The sequence below is a fragment of the Embiotoca jacksoni genome, unplaced genomic scaffold (assembly GCF_022577435.1).
Source record: "Embiotoca jacksoni isolate LCO1_2020_lvr unplaced genomic scaffold, fEmbJac1.0.p SCAF_9, whole genome shotgun sequence".
In the NCBI taxonomy this organism is placed as follows: Eukaryota; Metazoa; Chordata; class Actinopteri; family Embiotocidae; genus Embiotoca; species Embiotoca jacksoni.
Window position 1 is genome coordinate 10771670 of NW_027185447.1, and position 20470 is coordinate 10792139.

At 39.9% G+C, this 20470-nt stretch overlaps 2 protein-coding genes across 3 annotated transcripts in view; one reads left to right on the top strand and one right to left on the bottom strand.

Moving 5' to 3' along the window:
* Positions 1–6131, bottom strand: part of arhgef25a (Rho guanine nucleotide exchange factor (GEF) 25a) — a 46044-nt gene extending 39913 nt beyond the window's left edge. For both annotated transcript variants that reach the window (XM_069140262.1, XM_069140261.1), the window contains exons 1-2: positions 5286–6131; positions 3992–4109 (exon numbers count right to left, since the gene is read on the bottom strand). In XM_069140262.1, coding sequence (XP_068996363.1) covers positions 3992–4109; positions 5286–5381 — 214 coding nt within the window. In that variant the 5' untranslated portion in view covers positions 5382–6131. The remainder of the gene's footprint in view (positions 1–3991; positions 4110–5285) is intronic.
* An 8608-nt stretch (positions 6132–14739) lies between these two features.
* Positions 14740–19065, top strand: ankrd33aa (ankyrin repeat domain 33Aa). The gene is made up of 4 exons (XM_069140265.1): positions 14740–14997; positions 15139–15268; positions 15349–15489; positions 16596–19065. Exons 1-4 carry the CDS (start codon positions 14740–14742, stop codon positions 17420–17422), a joined length of 1356 nt encoding a protein of 451 aa, XP_068996366.1. The 3' UTR covers positions 17423–19065.
* The last annotated feature ends 1405 nt before the right edge of the window (positions 19066–20470 follow it).

The window sequence follows — 20470 nt, forward strand, 5'->3', positions numbered from 1 at the left end:
TGTCAACAAGTGTGCAAAAACAAAATATGATAACAGCTTAAATCTATATGAGAAGATGTCTGCATATATCTCAAGCATATACTGTATTTTGAAAAGTGAAGCTAATGTAGAAGTGCTTTATTTTGCAATACCACTTTACACAAGTCATTATGATGTCATTGGCTAAATTCGCTTTTTCTGATCAGTGTTCTGGAGGCATGTCTGAAAATAATTCCATAATCAATTAGATATTAGGCCTCTAAGTGAGTTATGTTTAAGGGCTTGCCTAGTTATTGACATGCCATACAGTCAGGTTTATGGTATAGGTTAGCAGGTTCAGGTCCAAATACGGTCACTCCTGGCTCCAAACCGCTCCCAACTAGCAAGATGGTGCCGGCCAACATCTGAACTTGAGGCTTCATGACAGCCGTTCAGAAACCAGTGAGTAACGTCACTGTTGGTTGCCGCTTGGTTCAAAGTCAGATCTATGAGTCAGATCCACACCTCGCTCCTTCCCAGCTCGTCCAAACATGGTCACTTCTGGCAGTTCACAAACCCAAGGCTGACGTCACAGATTTGACCACATTTTAGGTTGGTCATACACAAGAGAAACATCGTTATTTTGTTGGTACAGTTGCACTACTTACATTTACCAATTAAATGTATCTGTAGTGTAATAACTATAATTATATTGCAATTATATTTGAGGACACGAGCAGCAATTCTGCATTTCAATAGAGTATGGGCAAAACATTAGAATTGTGTAAATAAACACATAATTATGCTATTCTCCTGTGTAAAGTAATGCTATTTCATCTAAGGTCCTTACAACACAATATGATGCAGCATCAGTTTGATTTCTGCACCATTAAGATCACGTACGCACACGCGTAAGCACGCACACACACGCACACACACACACACACACACACACACACACACACACACACACGTAGAGAAAGTTCAGTCCCAGGGTCTTTGGAGATCAGCTGGTCTCCTTGGATGGGGCACTTCCCCAGTTTCTCACAAAACCCTATTTGGACAAAGCAGGGGATTTTCTGAAGTTTACCTCACAACTAATTATGAAAATGGTTAAGGATTTAATTAATGCTCTAATGAGGTTCTGGATGCCAAACTGGGTACATAATCCTCCTGAAAAACATTATTTCTGCTGGTATTTCTCTCTGCAAGTTCTCTTCAGTCGTTTGTTTTGATTTCTATATACAAATAAGGAATTAGATAACTTAATAATTTTTACATTGGTTGAAAAGTGTGAAAATCAGAAGAAAAACATAAAATGATATCACTAAAAGTATTAGATAATAAGTGCAAGTCTTGTGTATTTCCAAAGAAAAATTTGTAGCACAGAAATTATTACGTAAGTGTTTTCATACCACTGTACAATAAATGTTTGTTTTTGTATTTATAACAGAATATCAGTTTTCCAGTTTATTGCATTTCAGTTGAATAACTTGGTCTTCTTTGACAAAAATAACCAGCGTGTGTATTTTCTTACATATCAGCACATTTAAAGTTCAATAAAGGCATCCAAGGTGTATATGTCTGTACAAATGAGCACGTATTAGTCAAATACAACCCTGGTATTTATACTGGTTCAGTGCAGTTTCCTGTTGGTGAGGCTTTGTGCATATTACCTTAAAAAATTAATAAAAAATTCGCTGTAGAAATATATTGTCTGGGGAGAGTGACAATATGAGCTATAGGGCTGGGAGTCTAAAGAGCCAAGCAGCAGAGCAAAAACTGATGAGATTTATCAGAAAATGACCAGCAAATATGTGTACTCAAACGAGAGGCCAGCCAGGTTTGAAATCCCAATGCTATGGACATTGCCTTGACTCAAGATAAAACAAGCGACACTCATGGTTTGGAGAAGAACAAGGTGGAGAAGAGAGAGAAAAGCAACTGATCAGAGGAAAAGACTAAGTCAAACTGTAGTATAATTCATTTCTAAGACAGAGAAAAGAAGAGCAAAGTAAGCTACAATTGAAGATGGGAAGACACTAGCAGAAATCTTGTTTCTAAACCATACCAGATGGCCCTATGGCCCTATGAACCATGTCTTTAAAAGAAAGCAGAGGCCCGTCTTCTTTCCCTTCACATGTATACAGTTCTACATGTTTGAAGGTTTACTTATTATATGTATTAAGTTAGATATAATAAGGACTGTATAACTACCTCTAAACATGGAATGAAGCCTTAGGTACATTATATTATGGAACAAAAAAAAAAGTTAAATCCAGTTAAAGAGACAAATGAAATATTAAAATGCGTTCAAGTCTTTAACAGTAAAAATGTACATTTAAGTGATCAAACAAAAATGTTTTGGAAGTTTGGAGTTTAACTTCTAGCTCAACCAAGCTTCTAAATGGCACATTAATGCCAAGATTATAAAAAGCCTATTGGTCATTAAATATCTAGAAAAAAAAATGTGATATTATGTAAAGATGACGAACTAACTAAAAACTCTTGTGTTTTTATATGTTCTCTGCACTGCCAACTCTGGGCAGCAGATGGGCGATACACACAATAACTACACCCTATGTGAATGATATAGACAATGCAATAACAACAATAAATACGGATGAAATCTAATATCTACTAAAATGTTTAAAATTACCTATTAGAACTGCTTCTTTTTAAAAATCATGTTTTTTTTTTTGTTTTTTTTTAAAAGCTACAGAATGTTCACTGAACAAATGGTAAACATAAATGATGAACCATTCTTCATGGGAATTTTGCCATGGTTTGATGACATGGATGGCTGATAAATGAAAATACCTACTGCCCAACCTGGGTTACAAACAAGTCTGTATCTTGTTGTGGTTCAGATGTTTCATTTTCCATCCAATTTCCCATCCATAGGAAATTGGGCGGCGCAAAAACAATTGAGCAGAGGGGCTTGTCTGGGGCTGAAATAAACAATCTCCTATTCGGTCATCATCCTCCCGAATAATGCATTTCTTTGTTTTTTGTATTTTGCTGTCTGAGCTCTGAGCTGTGACCTAAAATAATATTTGGCTGCATTAACTTCACCAGCATACCCCATTGGAGCAAGACCATTGCAGATAAGTTTCGATGACAGCTTCCTCTGGCCCCACTCACACCCCTTCTGTGAGCCATATACTGTTCTGCACAACAGTAAGTAGTCCCGCCATATGGTACACACCACCAAACCTCCCATATATACACACACACTCTCTCTAACCCTAACCCAGATCCAGCTACAAAGCTCCTTTTGTTCCATTCCACTCAAGGAAAATGGCAGCGCACGCAAGCCTTTCACAGCAAAATCAGGATAAGTTCAACCAGCAGCAATGGGGCAGAAGGGGAAGGGAGGCAGCTGAGCATGTTTTCTTGCCCCATCTGGAAAGTATTGCTTGTGTATATGCATTCACACAAGAACTCTTTCTCTCTCTCACATACTTATCTATGGTACATTACAGCCAAGCAATTTACTGCTATCAGTGCTAATAGAGGAAACACAGGTTGGAGTTTAATAAGAGTAAACCACTAGCACTCAGGTGATTCCAATCTGATACTTTCGCTGAAGTTATTACTGCCTAATGACCACCATCAGATATGGCAGATGGGCCTGTTCTGATTCACATGTGGCCAAAATGCAAGAACAGACTGAACTGAAAACAAAGAAGTGGGCAGTAGCTCATGCTGCATGTTCACAGCTATAGATTCGAGATTTGTTTGTTGTCATGAATCTTGATCAACTTATCAATATTGCATCTATGTTGACAGCAACACAAACTGTAGCCTGCAGATTTCGTTATGACTGTGTGTCTGAGGAGGCGGTTTTAGATGTTCCTGCTCAGAAATCGGAGACGTTTCACGCAAAGAATCAAAGCTGAGTCTGGACGTTTGTGTTTCGTTGAGGCTCCCAGCTCGGACTGGTTTGGTGAGTGTCAATGTTTGGATAACATAGCCAATTTGGGTTCACAAAGCGGTCTGTCACACTCAGTGCAGCTCTTTCAAGTCTTACCTGTTCTGTCTCTCTGCTCTGGGTTTTCTGTGGTAGTGGCCTGCTGCTCCCACTCGCCCAGGACAGGCCCTTTTTCCTCCTCGCTTGATGGGAGGTCTGCCTCGCCTCCCTCTGAGAGCTACACACAGAGATGCCTTTGTCAGCACTGGAGTCCTGCTCTCAAGGAGGAAGTGATTGTAAGATTGTACAGAGTACTTATGGTCATAACCACAAAACATTATACAAGTGACCGATTTTGTTTTCCACCAGTCCCTGTATCTTTTTCATCTTTTCCTCCATTACACACTGAGCAAGAATGCAGTGGAAACGAGGTCCTAGTTTTGCACAGAGCTCGGATAAGAGCTTCTTCTCAGAAAGCAGTTTGAATCTGCATTTAATGCCCATCAGCTCTAAAGAAGAGCTTACTAGAAGCAAGTTAGGTTCCCCTGCACTGAGATTAGATTCACCGTTATGGCTTTTACCACACTCTGCCACGGAGGAAATGATTTATCAAGATAAACATTTGTTCAAAGAGAAAAGAGATACTCAAAGAGAATTCCAATGGACCTTCTGGTACACTCTGACATCTGCATCTGGATTTCCAAATGTGTGTCTAAATCTACACTGTGTTGTCCAATCAGGTTCATCACATATAATTAGTTTATCATTTCAGGGTAAACGCTATATTGGTTTAGATAATGAGAGTTTGAATTGGAATATTAAAATAGTATTGTTGAAAGGTTGAAAACGAGCTGAAGTTGATGTGGCTTCCATTGCAAAAATTCCTGAAAACACATCAGTTTCTAAAACCAAATGACCTGCAATGTTTTCTGTAAACTTTCTCGTTGTAATGGTGCCTGCATTTTTGTGAAAAGGAGAGAAGAAAGGTAGGGAAAATAAAAGGGGAGGAGGGAAGAGAATACATTTTCACAGTTGCAGTGAGGCATTTAGACCTGCATGACTTTGTTTATGGTCAGATGTTTTAATCACCACTACTCTGCTTCTTGTTCCTCTGAGTCATCTGAGATTCCTCCCAAGCACTGAACAGAGACTAGGAGACCCTTCATCCCTTTCTCTTCCTCCTCTCTCTCCTTCTGCTCGTCGGCTTTGACCATTTTAGGGTTATGACCAAGCTATAGTGAGGACACAGAATAAACTCGGTATGTGATGATGTGAGTCAGAGTTAAGTTGGACGTCATCCTCGACACACCGTGAAAGGTACCTCCACATGTGCTTTCACTTTTATTTTGGGCCACCATAGAAGCAGACAGTGATTACACAAACAGATCTCAACAGAGCCAGCAGTTTAACTCACCCACTGTTGATTGGGCATGGCCACAGAAGTAAGCACATCAGCCATGGCTCCCAACATCTGGTCTGTGCGTCCCTGATTCTTCTGTAGAGCCTTCATTCTCCCCAACACCAAACAAATATTTCCTTCACGTTAGTCTCCTCTGCTGTTCCAAACTTTGATCTCCAATGTTTCTCTGTGTGCTCTGTTTCACTTGTCCTCCTGTTTTCTGCTCCTTCACCGTCCACTCAGCCGCAGGTTGGAGCTGAGCCCACCTTGTCCTACCCTGACCCACAGGAAACCTCTCGCATGAATGGGTCCAGGAGGAGGAAGGCTTGTGTCTGTCTGGATCTGGGAGCATGCACTCAGACCTGGTCTCTGCCAGTACGTACAGGTGAGCTGCCTGCAAGTGTCTTTCTGGCTTGGTCCAGTGGACGTCTACTTTGTGGTGTCAATAGAAGCTCCTCCTGGAAACACAGGTGGAAAATTTTCTCGGGCCTCCATCTGAGTCAGCTGTTTTCTTTTTCGTCATTCTTCTAAATGATGAGATTTGTCAGTGCGGAAGTATTTCTCTTTGAAGTTGGTCTTCTTCTGTCTTCTCTGAATGCTCAGATAGAGAGTGGTGACTGAGCACATCACCCTCCCTGAAATCCTCCTTTCTTGTTCTTCATTGGCTATAGAAGATCACCACCCCCTGCCCAAAACCTCACCTCTTTCTGTCATTCTTTCTCTTCTTTCCGTTTGTCCTCTTTGTCTTCACTACCAGAATATTTTTCAGTCTCAGTTTCAGTCCTTCACTTCTTTCTTCAGGTCTTTCTTGAAACTATCGTGGCACCCTGCACTCTCTCTTCATCTTTGCCCAAGTCTCAGGCAGTGACACAGGGATTGTGTGAACTCTTGAGCAGTAGGGCAGCCCCAAATAAGGCATGAACACACAGCCCATGAAGCTTAACTATTTAAGAGTCTGTCACCAGTTGCACACACACATCTTGCTCAACCTTTGCAACTGCTGAAGTACTCATTAAACACATCGGCATTCTTTGTTTGTGGCTACTGGAAAGATTATTTGCCATTAAAATTGGAAGGCTTGTAACATTATTCACTGACAGCCTGCTGCTACAGGCCATGTAGAGCGCTTGTGACACAAATACAACTGTGTGCGTCTTGCAAATATTTAATTTTCATTGGAGAACACCCTATCAAACCTCATTCAGCTTTAATGGTCATGTAATCGAAATGTCAATTACTATGATACTCGTATTTGTCATTGGAGCATTTAATAGTGTTCTCCCAAGAGAAACACATTAATTACACTTCCTGCCCTGCTTGCTTTCTATATGCATTTTTTTAGAGGCTAGTCTGCACTACACACAAGCCACACACTATCTACAATTTCAACCTAAATGCCACTGCAACCTGGTAACCCACAACCCATAACAAACGGGCCCTGAGTACAGCGCTCAGCTGTCTGTAAACTGAAGAAAATAAAGCAGCTGGATAGATTAAATGGATGTTATTAGAAGTTTAATGTTGATTTTATTACTAATAAATACTAAATTCCTATTTTCATTGGTACTACCGGTAATCCTTTTAGACCTCAAGTCTAAAACATGCCAGGCTGTTACAGATGTGTCTGAAATCTGAAGACAACTTGCCCAGACTAAAAGTACGCTGATGTCTTTGCTGTAGACATAATCTATTGTCTTGAATATTTTTTGATTATTCTAAAATTCTTGAGGATGAAATGATAATTCATGTAAGATACAATGTAGAACTTTGGACAAAACCTGAACATAGCTGCTAATCATTCTCAGATGTTGTCGATGTAAACTGCAATATAGGCTTGCAGTTTGACAGTTTAAAGAAAAACTAGTAAAATTATTAAATTCAGATTAAACTCAGAGAAACACAGAACATATCCAAGCACAATGGCCAAATGACAGCTGAGTGCTGTTTACCTGCTTTAGTTTCAAGTTCCTGGTATTTTGTATGTTGGCTGACTATCACACAGTCATGGCGTACTGGGACACTTGATTAAAGAAGAGACGTTGTTAATGTAACACCTGCGCAAGTCAACATTTCTGCTGTGAAATGACCCACACGTCTCCTTTATGGCCTGTTGTGAACAGTGTGAATCCAGAGAAATATTTTTAGCAGTTTTTACTCAGCCTGGTATACCTCCACTGATAAAAAAAAAAAAAAAAAAAATCCATCCACATTATTTTTTTAATGACATGAACAGTCTTTGATGTGAATAACTTAAAAAAAAAAATAAAAAAAATTAAAAAAAACTTCCATAAGGTTTCTGTGGGCAAACAGGAGAAAATTTAAAAAAAAAAAAAAAAAAAAAAAAAAAAAAAAAAAGATGCCCAAGCATGAGTGTCCCACAAAATGTTTAAAACTGTAAATTTCAGAAGTGGCACCAAATAGGAATTTACTACCTCTTATATACTGGAATGCAGTGTTTTCCTTTCTCCAAACATTACTCTTCTCATTTAAGCCAAAAAGAGCTATTTTTGTCTCATCCGCCGCAAAACATTTTCCAACAGCCTTCTGGTTTGTCCACATGATTTTTACAAAATGCAGACGGAGAGCAATGTTCTTTTTGGAGAGCAATGGGTTTCTCCTTGCAACCCTGTCGTTCACACAATTGTTGTTCAGTGTTCTTCTGGTGGAGGACTCATGAACATTAACAATATCCAACGTAAGGGAGAGCTTTGGTTGCTCAGAAGTTCCCCGGGCTTCCTTTGTGCCCTGCTTCTGCTTTTGGATTGATCCTTGTAAGTCAGCCACTCCTGGGTAGGGTAACAATGGACTTGAATTTCCTCCATTTGTACCAAATCTGTCTGACTGTGGATTGATGCAGTCCAAACTCTTTTTCCAGACTGATAAACATCAATAGCTGTTTTTCTGAGCTTCTGAGGAATCTCCTTTGTTTTTGTTCCCTTCTCAAACATGTTGTGAAGCTCAGACTTTGACAGATCCCTGTTATTTAAATAAAACAGGGCACCCACTCACACCTGACTGTGAACACACTGACTGACAACACCTGATTGAATATCACCTTCACATTAACTGCTAATTCTGGAGGCTCACATACTTTTGACACTCACAAATGTGTAAAACTGGATAATTTTCCTCAATTAACTACAAGAATAATATGTTTATCTCATTTCTTTAATTGGGTTCTCTATACTTTTAGGACTTGTGTTACAATATAATATGTTTTAGGTCATATTCAGGGAGGACAATTTTAAGCAAAAATACTATCTAATATTTAGTGAGAACAATATGCCTATCTTTCAAAGACCCCCTGTCCCTCCCACCACTGCACCCACACACACACACAGAAAGAGAAAGAGAAAGAGAGTTTTATGTGCCATTCTGTTTTCTAGATTTCATATTATCTTTAAAATAAAGGAGTTGGGATCTTGCAAAAAAAAAAAAATAACAACTTCATAAGGGCTGGGATGGATTAATCTGTGGCAGCACTGAAGACTAAGATAAATTACCGGAACCATCAAAGTAAATATGTAAGAACACAAGGGAATGGTAAATATGGAGTTGGAAAAAGCTACAATCACTTTCAATAACTGTATTAATACAAAGTTTCCACATTACACTACCCATATATCACAAGGTCAAGACTGCCTGTAGACACATCAGAATGAGTTTCTATAAACCAGGACAGCTCAAAGTGGAGCCTATACACCTGAGCCCATATTCTGGACTGTGCCATTTCAACTTCTGTAATTTTGTGATGTCACAAACTCATCCTCATGTCATTAAGTCACAGCCTACTGTCCAACCTTTTATGTGAAAGAAAACACAGAGCAGTCATTCTGTCAAGTGGAGCCAGCAAGCTACAAGACCACAGAACAGATGTGATTGGCCTGGCTGGCGTCACTCAGAAAAGAGTGAGCCAATCAGAAGAGAAAGTCATTGATCTCAATGAGCTTTAAGGACACAAACAAAAAACAGCCTGTTGTTGGAAAAGCTCCACAGACAAGCTTGTAGTGTAGCTTGTGTCGATGTACGACATTGAGATTTTTTTTTTAGAACTTAAAACCACAATATACCTTCATATGGATATCAAGACTGCAAATAAAACACCAGAAACGTGGGAAATGTGGGAACTTTAAATACAGACTATAATACTGTTAGATTGACATCTAACAACTTTTGGCATTGAAAAGTTTGCAAATTATATCATCACTTCAATCTCCAGTCACTGTCAGACAGGCGAGCATATTTCCCAATTGTCAGGTCTGTGTCTATACAGATATTTTTTATCTTGACATTATATTATATTCACCGCATGCCTTTTCTATACTGACAGTAAATATTACAAATGCATTTAAGTGTTTTAGATCTAATCAAAAGATTAAATATTTGTTTTCTCATTGAAAATGGCTTTACATTTTTAATTCAATTGGTAAAATAAAGCTCAGAGAAAAGAAGAATATATTAAGGGAGCTGTACTGTTTACATTTTCATACCTCACATTGTAATTATGTATGTTTCCTTAAACCGAACTACCCCAACCCTAACCTAACCCACATGAAGTTTCATTTTTGGTCTTTGTACTTCTGCTCTGAAAAAAATTATCTTACTCAAATGTGCCATTTGTTGGCTTATTCACCCACCCTTCCACTTCCACTTCCTATTATAATAACTTTCCCCAAATCAGCCAAAATCCTCCTCTTTGCCTTGCATAAACAAGTTCAGCTCTGTTTCCTTCCTTGCTTTTTTTCATTCACCTGATTCCAGGAGGTTTTTAGATGCTTTAAAACAAGAAGCACAGGAGTTGCTCTGTATTTAGCCACATAGATAGAAATAATATAACAAAAGCTGACAGAGTGAATGCTCACTGAGGAAAGTGCTGGTCAGACCAGAACTGGAGACACTGCCAACAACCTAATATTAGCTGACCACATGGCTGTCTTCAGAATCAGTCACTAAGCTGGCTAAACTTAGTTCATTGCATCTCAAGCCTCTTTCCAAGTTCTTTTGCTCTACCACTGACTTCTCCCAGGTACTGGCTGTCTGGGGAGAAGTTGGACAGCCTTTTGCAGGAATGATGAGTGAATGACTCTGTGAGGAATTTTCAGAATAGAAATAACTCTGACCCTAAAAGGAAAGTCTGAGTATTATCAGGTGGTGGGAATCAGAACAAAATGTTCTTCAACTCATGCATCAGATTCGTAACGATTTGTAAAATCTGCTGGATTTTCTTAAAGAAACCAGAGGAGTGCCTTTGCACCTTGAGATACACACAAAGTTTACTGTATGTGCTATGCTGCCCTCATCTGGTAAAGCAGCAACATTCTTGTATATGCAAAAGGATAAAAAAGCAAAACACACTCAATCACTACCCTGCCCTGTCATGCCAAACAGACTTCCCCTTCCTCTGGATTATTTCCTGTCAATTTCACTTTTGTTTTGGTCTCTCAAACTACAATCTTTGCCCCACAGCGATGGCCCTTTTTTTTTGTACCTTTCCTGTGTCAAGCTTGTGTCTAAACATAGCACCTTTTGAGTAACGGGTCAAGCTAGAGTCATGTACTAGGTCTGATTTAATTGTTCATGGCCGAAGAGGCAGCTTCTGATAAGTAATTGCTGGGTCATTTGATGGGATTTAGTAGGATTATGTTGTTGGAGGTTTGTCAGATTCAGCAAGCTGCTATCAACAACATGTCTCTGTTTGTTAACTCTTCGGAGCACATAAGCAACTTTAATTCTCAGGATCAAAAGAGCTTTTGAATGAGTGTCCAATTCATGAAACTGGCTTTACTCAGTCGAGACGGGGCTCTGAAGTGAGGAACATCTGATATTGAAATAATGTGGCTCAATAATAATGCTGGAACAGAGAATATTTTATAACAATTTGTTGAAAGTAGAATAAGTTCAAAGCAAACAACATGTGTCTTGTTGTAAGTTTATTTATATATTTGGAGGTGATATAGACAGCAGCTGTGAACTACAGCAAGGATTAATAGTATGGCTCCATTTCCAGAGCTGTCTGAATATCTTGCTGAACAACACCACGTAAACAAAGCTTGTGTTCAAGCACTGCATTTCCCATTTTGATCAGATGGTGGTAGCCTGCATCACTCTAAAGGAAAGGAGCTGTTGCATAACACAGCCTACAGTCATGTGCACAAAGTCACAGCTTGGCCTCACTCCAAATCAATATGAGGGTTAATCTGTCGACATGCACCTTTGGTACCACGTGACGCAGTCACTGATGCCATGAATAAACCAGTTAACACGATATTCCTGTCCACATATGAGATTCAGCCCCATTAACAGAAAGGTTTGGGTCATAGTTCAAACTTAACCCTTAACCCAACTAAGGGAGTAAAGGGAAAACCAGGTTTCTTGTCATTAATAATAAGATTACTTTTCAGAATTATGACTACGTTAGCCGAGTAACCAAGTCAAAAATAGAAATAAACAAAAATAGATGAACATGTCGGTACTGAAACTCCCTTTGCGTGTGTTCAACACAAACTATAATGTAGGGCAACGAAAAACTTTCAAAATACACTTTGGTTTTTTTAATTCTTTGCTCCAATTTGCTTGCTTCCACTTTTACAACATCTGTGTCCATGCACAATAACTTTGTGTTTGTGTGTGCTTTGTGTCTTGTGTTTGAGTGTTTGTATTTGAGTGAGCATGTCTGTGTGTGTCATCCCCGCCATGGGAATAATCACTACCAAGCCCCCCTGGCTAAGAGAAACAGCAGGGTTTAGTTTGCTGTCCCAGCAAATGGATTTTCATGGGAAAACAGACCCAAGACTCCATCTCCAATCACCAAGACACACAGGAATTATTCAGGCAGGGGGTCCTCAGCAGCACAGCAGATTTGGGAGCCGTAGCCTCCGATGATTCAGTCACAGCACTTTTTTGGACAGTTAGAGACATTTGCTCTGACACAACAGACGGTCAGCAGGGAGCTGTGGACGGGCAGATTCTCAGAGAATCTTGGTGACAAGTGAGAGAGCAGAGAAAGAGAGAGCACACTAACCCAACAGACTGAAAGGGGAGCAAGGTTGGCTGCTGTCTGTTTCTTTCTCTTAATCCTTAAATCTTCTGTAATCAGGATGAGAGGGAGAGAGCATGTTGCCTGACTTAGGACAGTAGACTCTATGTTGGGACCTGCCCGAAGAAGGCAACTAACTGGTCAGTCGGAGAAATGGAGGGAGGGGGAAGGCTAGAGCTCGAGTCAGTTTGGGAAACTTAACCAATTTCTACTAAGAGCCAACAAGAAGACTGGAAGTCCAATGTAAGATGATGGTTTAACTATCAAGAGCAAATTCAAAAACAGAGAAAACAAAAGAAGAGGACTTAACCATGGCTGGATTGTTTTAGGGTGAGACTATTATCATTTGTTCTAAGATTGTTTTTTACTTTGCTTTTAGCACAAATGTTTTTTGTACATCTTCACTTCACAGTTAAAAGGCGACTCATTTAGAATTCAGAAGAAGAAGCTTGGCCAGATTGCAAGGTGTTGCTTAGAAGGAAGTGCAGGCCACAATGGCAGAGTTAACTTCTATGTTTGTGCAGAAGGAGGAACAGAGAGAAAAAGATCTGTGAGATAGTTATCTTCATTCTTCTATATGACACAGTGCTAAAATGTAGTATGCTTGTGGGATTAAAGGAGTTTAGCAGCTACATTAGGCATTTAGCAAGAGCTTATTCAAAAGCTACTATTACTCTAATAACTTAGAATTAATGCGATTGTCAACAGGTGCAAAGCTAATTCTATGTAAGCAAGTATCTGCCAGAACGTGTGCCAAGTGTGGGTATGGTTTAGTGATGTATGCAGGGCCAAGGCAGATTAATGACTGAAACCCTCAATCCCTCACTGGAAGACCTGACAGTGTTTTCCTCGGTTGATATATCACTGATACACAGACACATCGAGCTCCTTTTTCACACTCATCCTTCAAAACATCAAGAATTAGAAGCAGCCACCTACATCCTAAGTCTGAGTCTCGACATAGCACCACTGGTTTTATGATATACTTCAAACTGTACCGTTTTAAGGTTGATAGTAAAGTTTGTTGATAAACTGTAAACCACTGTATAACCTTATGTACTTGTACTGCAGGGCAGTGTGACACTGTTAGGTCACCATGACAGACGGTGTCACTGGACTGGCCTCCCAATGCTTCTGGCACCATATGGCCTCTCTCAAACCAGTACACTCCTCCTACTATGCCTTCATTCATAATACTATCACAGACAGAACTTCCTCAGGTTCTGATTCTGTCTTTTTTTTTCTAGATATATGCTTTTAAACATTTTAAGCTGCAATTATCTTAAATATACTGACTGATATAGTGTAAATCACAGACTTACAGATCAGCCACTCTGACAGCAGGGCGGAGATGAGGTAAAGCTCCTCAGCCTCTCTGGCTGTCACACCCTCGAGATAAGGCTTTTTCAGCTCACTTGATCTATTCAACATGCTAACTTCAACAGCTGCCAGTTTACCGTCAGATGTGAACTCATGGAAAAGGCCTATTATGCAGAGAAGAGATTATAATATACATTTTCCTTAAGTAGCCTGCACCAAACAAAATGCAGTTGTCTTGATATGCCTCTTGCACCCATATATTTTCATCATCATCAGCACCTTGCTACCTATCCTACCTTTTGGATATTTTGACACCACCTCTAATTGAACATGGCATATGTGAGTTTATAATAAAGCCATGTGGCTACTCAGCACAGTATTTGTCTAAAGAAAATGAAGGCTCTTCTCCTTTTGCAGTAGCATGTTTTTCACCCAAAGAAATTGCATTATAGTTAACAAAACTGAAAATGAACTCTCCACTGCCCTCACAGGGTTTGACAGGGACAGTAATGCAGGGTTTTTCTCTTCTTATATCCTCTAATAGACAAACATTTTTTGATGGAGTAAAAAAAAAAAAAAAAGACCCATTGGGCAGCAGCAGATGATGGGGGTAGTTTGCATTTTAATTACAGTGAATAAGACTCCTGAATAACATGTGATGGCATTCCTGAATAACGTGGTGGCACTGATGCCTTCCTGGGAAAGGCCGACTAGAACATGGGACCCGAGTGGGTTATAAGGCAGTGCTTGACAATTTCACTTCAGTTGCCCTCATGAGAACACTCAGTTTGTAGACACCCTTGTTTTTCAATAAACCTACATTGCATCAGACTCCGAAGACTGTTTGATTATGACGACTGTGAGTGGTGTGAAGGGACCAGGCCAGTTAGGCCCCGGCAAAAACTTTCCACCACAATTTTTCTGACAAGTCCTGCCTGTCTATAAAATCTGAACTTAGATGTAGAATGGCACATTTCTAGGGGGAAACTGTCTGAAAATGTGTTAATTCTTTGTATGTGATAACAACAGTTAATTTTTTTTTACTCAAGATGTGGGTGCTGTACAGCAGTGCTGACACCTAGGTGTGATCCCAGGCAGAAGGGGTTCGTTCTGATGGCTACTGCAAATGATGACCCACATCTGGGCAGTGGCCCATCTGATGACTCAGAGATCCTCCTGGATGATTCTGACTCGGGCAGTGTGCTTTCTGACGACTCTGTGCTTCCCGACTATGAAACGGATGCTAAATCTACAGAGCCGGCTAAAACACTATACGAGGCCTGCGCTAAGAATGACCCCAAGTCCCTGCGCAGCATCCTGGAGAGAGGAGTCACGAGAGAAGAGGCCATGGAGCTGGACCTCAACGGCAGGGTGAGATGAGTTTAATTTTGATTTTTATCACATAAGGAACGTGACTTTATACTGTATACAGTAGGAAATATATATTTCTACAACAAAAAAATAGAAAGATAAACTTAATATGTAATGTATTTCTATCTTGTTCCCCATCAGAATGGAGTGATGATTGCTGTGGCCAAAGGTTTTGTAGACATTGTCACCCTGCTGCACACATGTCCATTAATAGACATTAACCACCAAGACAATGATGGCAACACTGCTCTCATGATTGCTGCCCAAGCAGGTATTTCTGAGGACATATACGCCATAATCACCTTAAGATCTAGTCTCAAATTAATGTTTTTTTGTTTTTTTTAAATCCAGGCTTCATTACCATTCTAAACTATATCCTTAACTACTACTCTGGCGTGGACACTGAGGTCAGGGACCCTCGTGGCTTCACAGCCCTCATCAAAGCCGGTCTGCAGGGCCGAGAAGAGTGTGTGTGCGCCCTGCTCATGCATGGTGAGATGAAAATCGACATGTCTTACCAGATAAAATCTCTGATGATGGAAAGCAAAGTCTACGCTAACAGTCAAAATGCACTACAAATACTTTTGTAGAAACAAACATACAGTTTGATCTGGTGAGTGCAGTATACACTTCATAATCAGGAAAAAGTATACTTAAAAACTATGAATGCTGTACACGTGTGATATAAAGGTAAACCAGGACATCTGACCTGTGAACTAATCTGGTCTTTCTCTGGGATGCAGGGATTAGTACAGGGACACATTTAGGATAGTGTTTCTACAAATTCCATTCAGGTTCTATTTAAAGTTCAGTTATGTCAGAGACAGATTGACAACATGTCATTGCTCCTAAATCTAGTTGTATTTAAAGTGTAGGACAAAAAGTGTTGTGATCTTGTATTTGAATTGAAGCTATATTGCAAGACTTTTATTTACGTCCATCACATTCAAGCCCTTACCAAACGAGTTCACACAATACTGAAAAAACATCTGTTGTCTGTTGTGACATTCCTATGGTGTGACATGCTGTATGAGCAGACCATGCACACCAGAGACGTTTGTCAACCAAGCAGCCTAACTTCCTAACTTAAACAAGGATAAAATAAATTAATCAAGCAGCTCATCAAGGCGTTCCAAATGTTATTAAACCGAATGGATTGAATGCTGATAGTGAAAAGAGTCATTTTGCGCAGGTTGTGACGCCTTTTATTTCATTGGTCCACTATTACAGGCACAAGATGCAACGGAGTAGGCCATGGCGGTGCCTATGACATAATCATGTGTTGAAAATCATGGGTTTAACCTAGAATCAGATTGCAATGATGCAAATCTGCAGGACTGTGGTACAAAGAAGTATATTGCTTTTCTCTAACTGCAGGGTATATCGTATTCCATCATGCTGTGAAATGGCCTAATTTGTTTCTGGAAGACTTATGATTCTTCCTAAATGAGTTGTGCTTTAAAAGAGACCACACAGTGGGGTCATTACATTGAGTTGACAGCATTTGATTTCTTCACATTCCACAGCATCCAGTGAAATTTGACTTGTTCCCCTCTTTTCGTTGCTTTCTGCTAAGTTCTCCCCTTTTTGGCGTGCAGGTGCAGACATGAATGCAATGGACCTGGTCCAAGGGAGAGGCTTAAAGGATTGGGTCCTTAGGACAGGAAGGTTTGAGACTCTGAAAAGAATACGCCGCCTGCAGGCTCATCCTATTGCTGAGCAGTTTTGTGAAAGCTACATTCCTGAGTGGTCTGATTTGAGGCAATTGGTAGCAAAGGCCACCGCCATCAAAACAGCCAGTCAGAAGCTGAGGCAGCGCCTAAAAGACAGCGTTACTTTCAGCTTCCCGCAGGACGCCCAAGACAATGGGGTCATGGACCATATGGTGCGGATTACTACGAGCATCCACAGCCCCCTGGTAACTACTGGTTGTCGTCCACTCTGTCCCTCCAGTCCCCCAGAGATTGGAAAGCGGCGGTTTGCTGTGCCTGAACTGCTCGAAAAGCACAGCAGCAGGGAGTTGGAGGAGAGCACAGTGTCCCACAGTAATGGCTCCATAACCTCAGCTTCTCCCACAGAAGTGTCAGCCACCTCTGTATCTCTGACCTCCTGCTGCCAGGACTCAGAGCGCAGGGAGAGCATGCAGCAAGGTAGCATGAGAAGCTTCATTCCCCGCAGCATGACACAAAGGAACAGTATCTTCCCGTCAGGCTATATTCCAAAGATTGAAGTGACAAAATCTGGGGAGCCCACCCCAAAGAAAGAGAAAAAGAAGAAAAGGCAGAAGGGTTACCTGGAGCCTCCTATCTGGAAGTACAAGGAAGCCAAGGAGGAGAAAAAGAGAGAGAAGAAGCTGCATCAGGAAAAGGAAAAAGATAAAGAGAAAAAATCGAAGGGGTCCAAACGTTCATCAAGCCAAAAATGAGTCAGTTTTCTCTTTTCCACTGAGACTTGCACTGTGATAATGTAACGTATAAAGGATAAGGATGTGATTACATTGACTCTGAAGTCAGTTTTAACAGGAGACGAAAGGAAAACAATTTGTGAGAAAGCGACTGACAAATACAACCAATGGATGGATGTGAACTTTGGCTTGGATGAACGCAAGTAAACTGGAATTACTTAATGTTATTTCTGATGTGTTTTTCAGCCTCTTTGAGCTGAAAATTCTGTTAACCAAAAATTATTTGCTTAGAGATATACAGTGAAATGTCTGAGCATGGCTGTTTATTATCTCCAACTTGGTTAGTACGTCTCAAATCTTGCAAAGTTGTACTGGTTGCAGACACCTGCAATGGTATTTAACTGCAAGATAACCAAATGGCCAATATTGTACATATACACGTATCTGATCAAATGCCTTCAGGAAATTAATTTATACCACAGGTAATCGAAGACTTTGTAATGTTGAGAGGAGAAAAAGGGAAAAACTATGCGTTCTGTTTGTCTACACTACATGTTCAAAGGGACACGGGTCTATTGTTGCTGCTTTTTACCGGGCCCAGCACTGAAGTTGCATTACTGAAAGATCTTCACTGGCACAGTTTCTAGTTTTGTTAAGATCATTTTGTAGCTCCCTGAAAGCCATCAAATGTTCACTCTATGAAACATGTAGCATCTACCAGATGCCTTTTGTCTTTTTGACTGAATTTTAAATCTCCAAGCTGTTTTGCGGTGTCATGCAACTGATGTTTGCAAGATACTGAAAAAGGAAAATTGCTGCAATATGTTGTCTTATGGTGGGGAAAAAAACTGCCACAGGTGCACAAACAAAAACCCTAAGTCTGGCACTGTTTTGTGTGTTTGTTGGGCTGTTGTTATAAACCAGAACTGCTCCTTACAATTTTACTTTCATAGAAACTACCAACAGACCTCACATCTGCAGAGTTACCTATGAGGGAAACCTCTTGCACATATGTTACTCAGGGACATAGCATTATCAGAGCTAGCATCAATCACAGCAGGACATTTTTCCTGGAGTCCAGCTTGTGTTGGGACATTTTTAAATATTTTTTTAAAAGATCAATCAACTAGCTGAAATTATATATATTAACTTATAACTGCATAAATACAGATGACTATATAAAATTATGTTATCTAAAAAGTACATATACGTATTTAGATACGGTTCTTGTGAAAAATTAGGGGAAATCTGAGGTTCATTTGAAAGGGAAAGCAAGATACTCAGAAAAATCAGATCTATATCTGCATCTTTATAAAGTATATGCAAGTTTGGAATAAATTCACTGACCTTTGAAAGAGTGAAGGAGTTGGCTCTTTTTGATTTGCAGTAAACTGAAAGTACCTGAAAATAACAAAATACTGTACATCAGTGTGGTTGCTGTGGTTACAGTACATATTACACGTGATGTACACTTTCTGAAAAGAAAATAGATTGTAAAGTTACCTCCTCAACACTGCTTCTAAACAACTACATGAAACACTTGACTATTTGAGTCCATGAAATTATCCTATTTACACACTAGAAATGTGACATTGGCGTGCATATGACTGAATAAACTCTTGTCCAGCTTGTACCTTTGGTTACTGTTTTACAATAAAGTTGATCTGAGCTTCTTAAGGAAGCCTGTAATGCGATCTCTACAGTGGCATGGGGTGGCCTTTGAATCCCGGCCTGTAACCTTTTAATCCACAGTGCAGTATCATTACATAACAATTAGCTTTCATTGGTAATAGCAGAACATCAAAGTGATTTGTTATGTTTTGGAGCATTTCTTAGAATTATTCCTATTAAATCTATTCGGTTGTGTTTCATGGTGACGTTTAATGTGCCAACACAGAAGTATCAGCGCCCAATATAGAAACAACCACGTGTTCTTCTGTTCAGTCAAACACTGTCATGTTACATTTTCACTATTGTGGCGGGCTTCCTTTCCAGAGAGCGGTCAGCTCTAAAATAAATGTCTTTCTAGAGTTCAATGAAGGAACTTATTAGATTACGATCATATCTATGAAGACTCATGCAGTAAACTCAATTTCAATTGCTTGAACTGGACCAGATTGTGCGGATTTTGGCCTCTGAGAAGGAAGCATTCAAAAAAGTCAGCATTACATTTTATATTCATGTGCTGCGTTTCATTTCGTCCACAGCTAAAATATTGACTGTGCAACAGTCATACATTTATTTTCTTTATCAACAGTTCACTTTGAGAAAATGTAGCCTATCACATTTCCTCCATTCTGGTGGATTACACAACAAAAAGAGTCTCTTGAGGAAAAATCTCAAAGGAGTGTGTGTCTCTGAATAAAAGAGATTAGTGGGAAAGAAAAATAAGTGCAGATTTTTAAAAGAACAATTTGCTCTCTTTTCCGCATGACAGCTGATGTGAGTGCTTCCAGCTGTGTCTGCAGCCATAAGCCAAAATGGAGAGATTACAGAGCCTGAGAACAAGGAGGGGGATTTATATTACAGACATGAAGACATCTCTCTGAGGCTCTACTCAACAAAGTGTTGTCACACAGGGCAGTCTATCTGGCATCAAGAGACAACTTGGTATTTGACATTAAGACACACATGGATTGCCACAACTGCTGTGGCAGAAGTGTGTTATTCTCAGTTTAACGGGACATGAAACCACGACAATAATCAGCACATTAGACATACAGAGGAGAAGGATAAATAAATCTTAATGTCCCCCTCCACTCAAAAATTACTTTACATTACGCAGCAGGCTACTGCAGAAACAAGCAATAAAGAAAAAATACTGTATACAACAGCTCAGCTGACAGGAACAGTTAGCGACTAGCTGGTGAACATAATGGAGCATTTAGCAGCTGAAGAGCCATATATTTAACTCACAAGGTGGTAGAGATCATAACAGATCAACATATCAGTCTGATGTAGCATCCCCAGCTGGTTCACAACAGTTTTAATGATGAGCTATTAAGAGGTGCTGTGGCTCCATAAACAAAATGGCTACCTTGTTGCTCACAAGCTTGTTAGCATTTAACC

Bases quoted from the DNA above. Each gene is read 5' to 3' on its own strand.
- ankrd33aa (XM_069140265.1), top strand. From the start codon at position 14,740: ATGGCTACTGCAAATGATGACCCACATCTGGGCAGTGGCCCATCTGAT. The intron at 14,998-15,138 runs GTGAGATGAGTT...GTTCCCCATCAG, and splicing joins AGCTGGACCTCAACGGCAGG to AATGGAGTGATGATTGCTGT. The intron at 15,490-16,595 runs GTGAGATGAAAA...TTTGGCGTGCAG, and splicing joins GTGCGCCCTGCTCATGCATG to GTGCAGACATGAATGCAATG.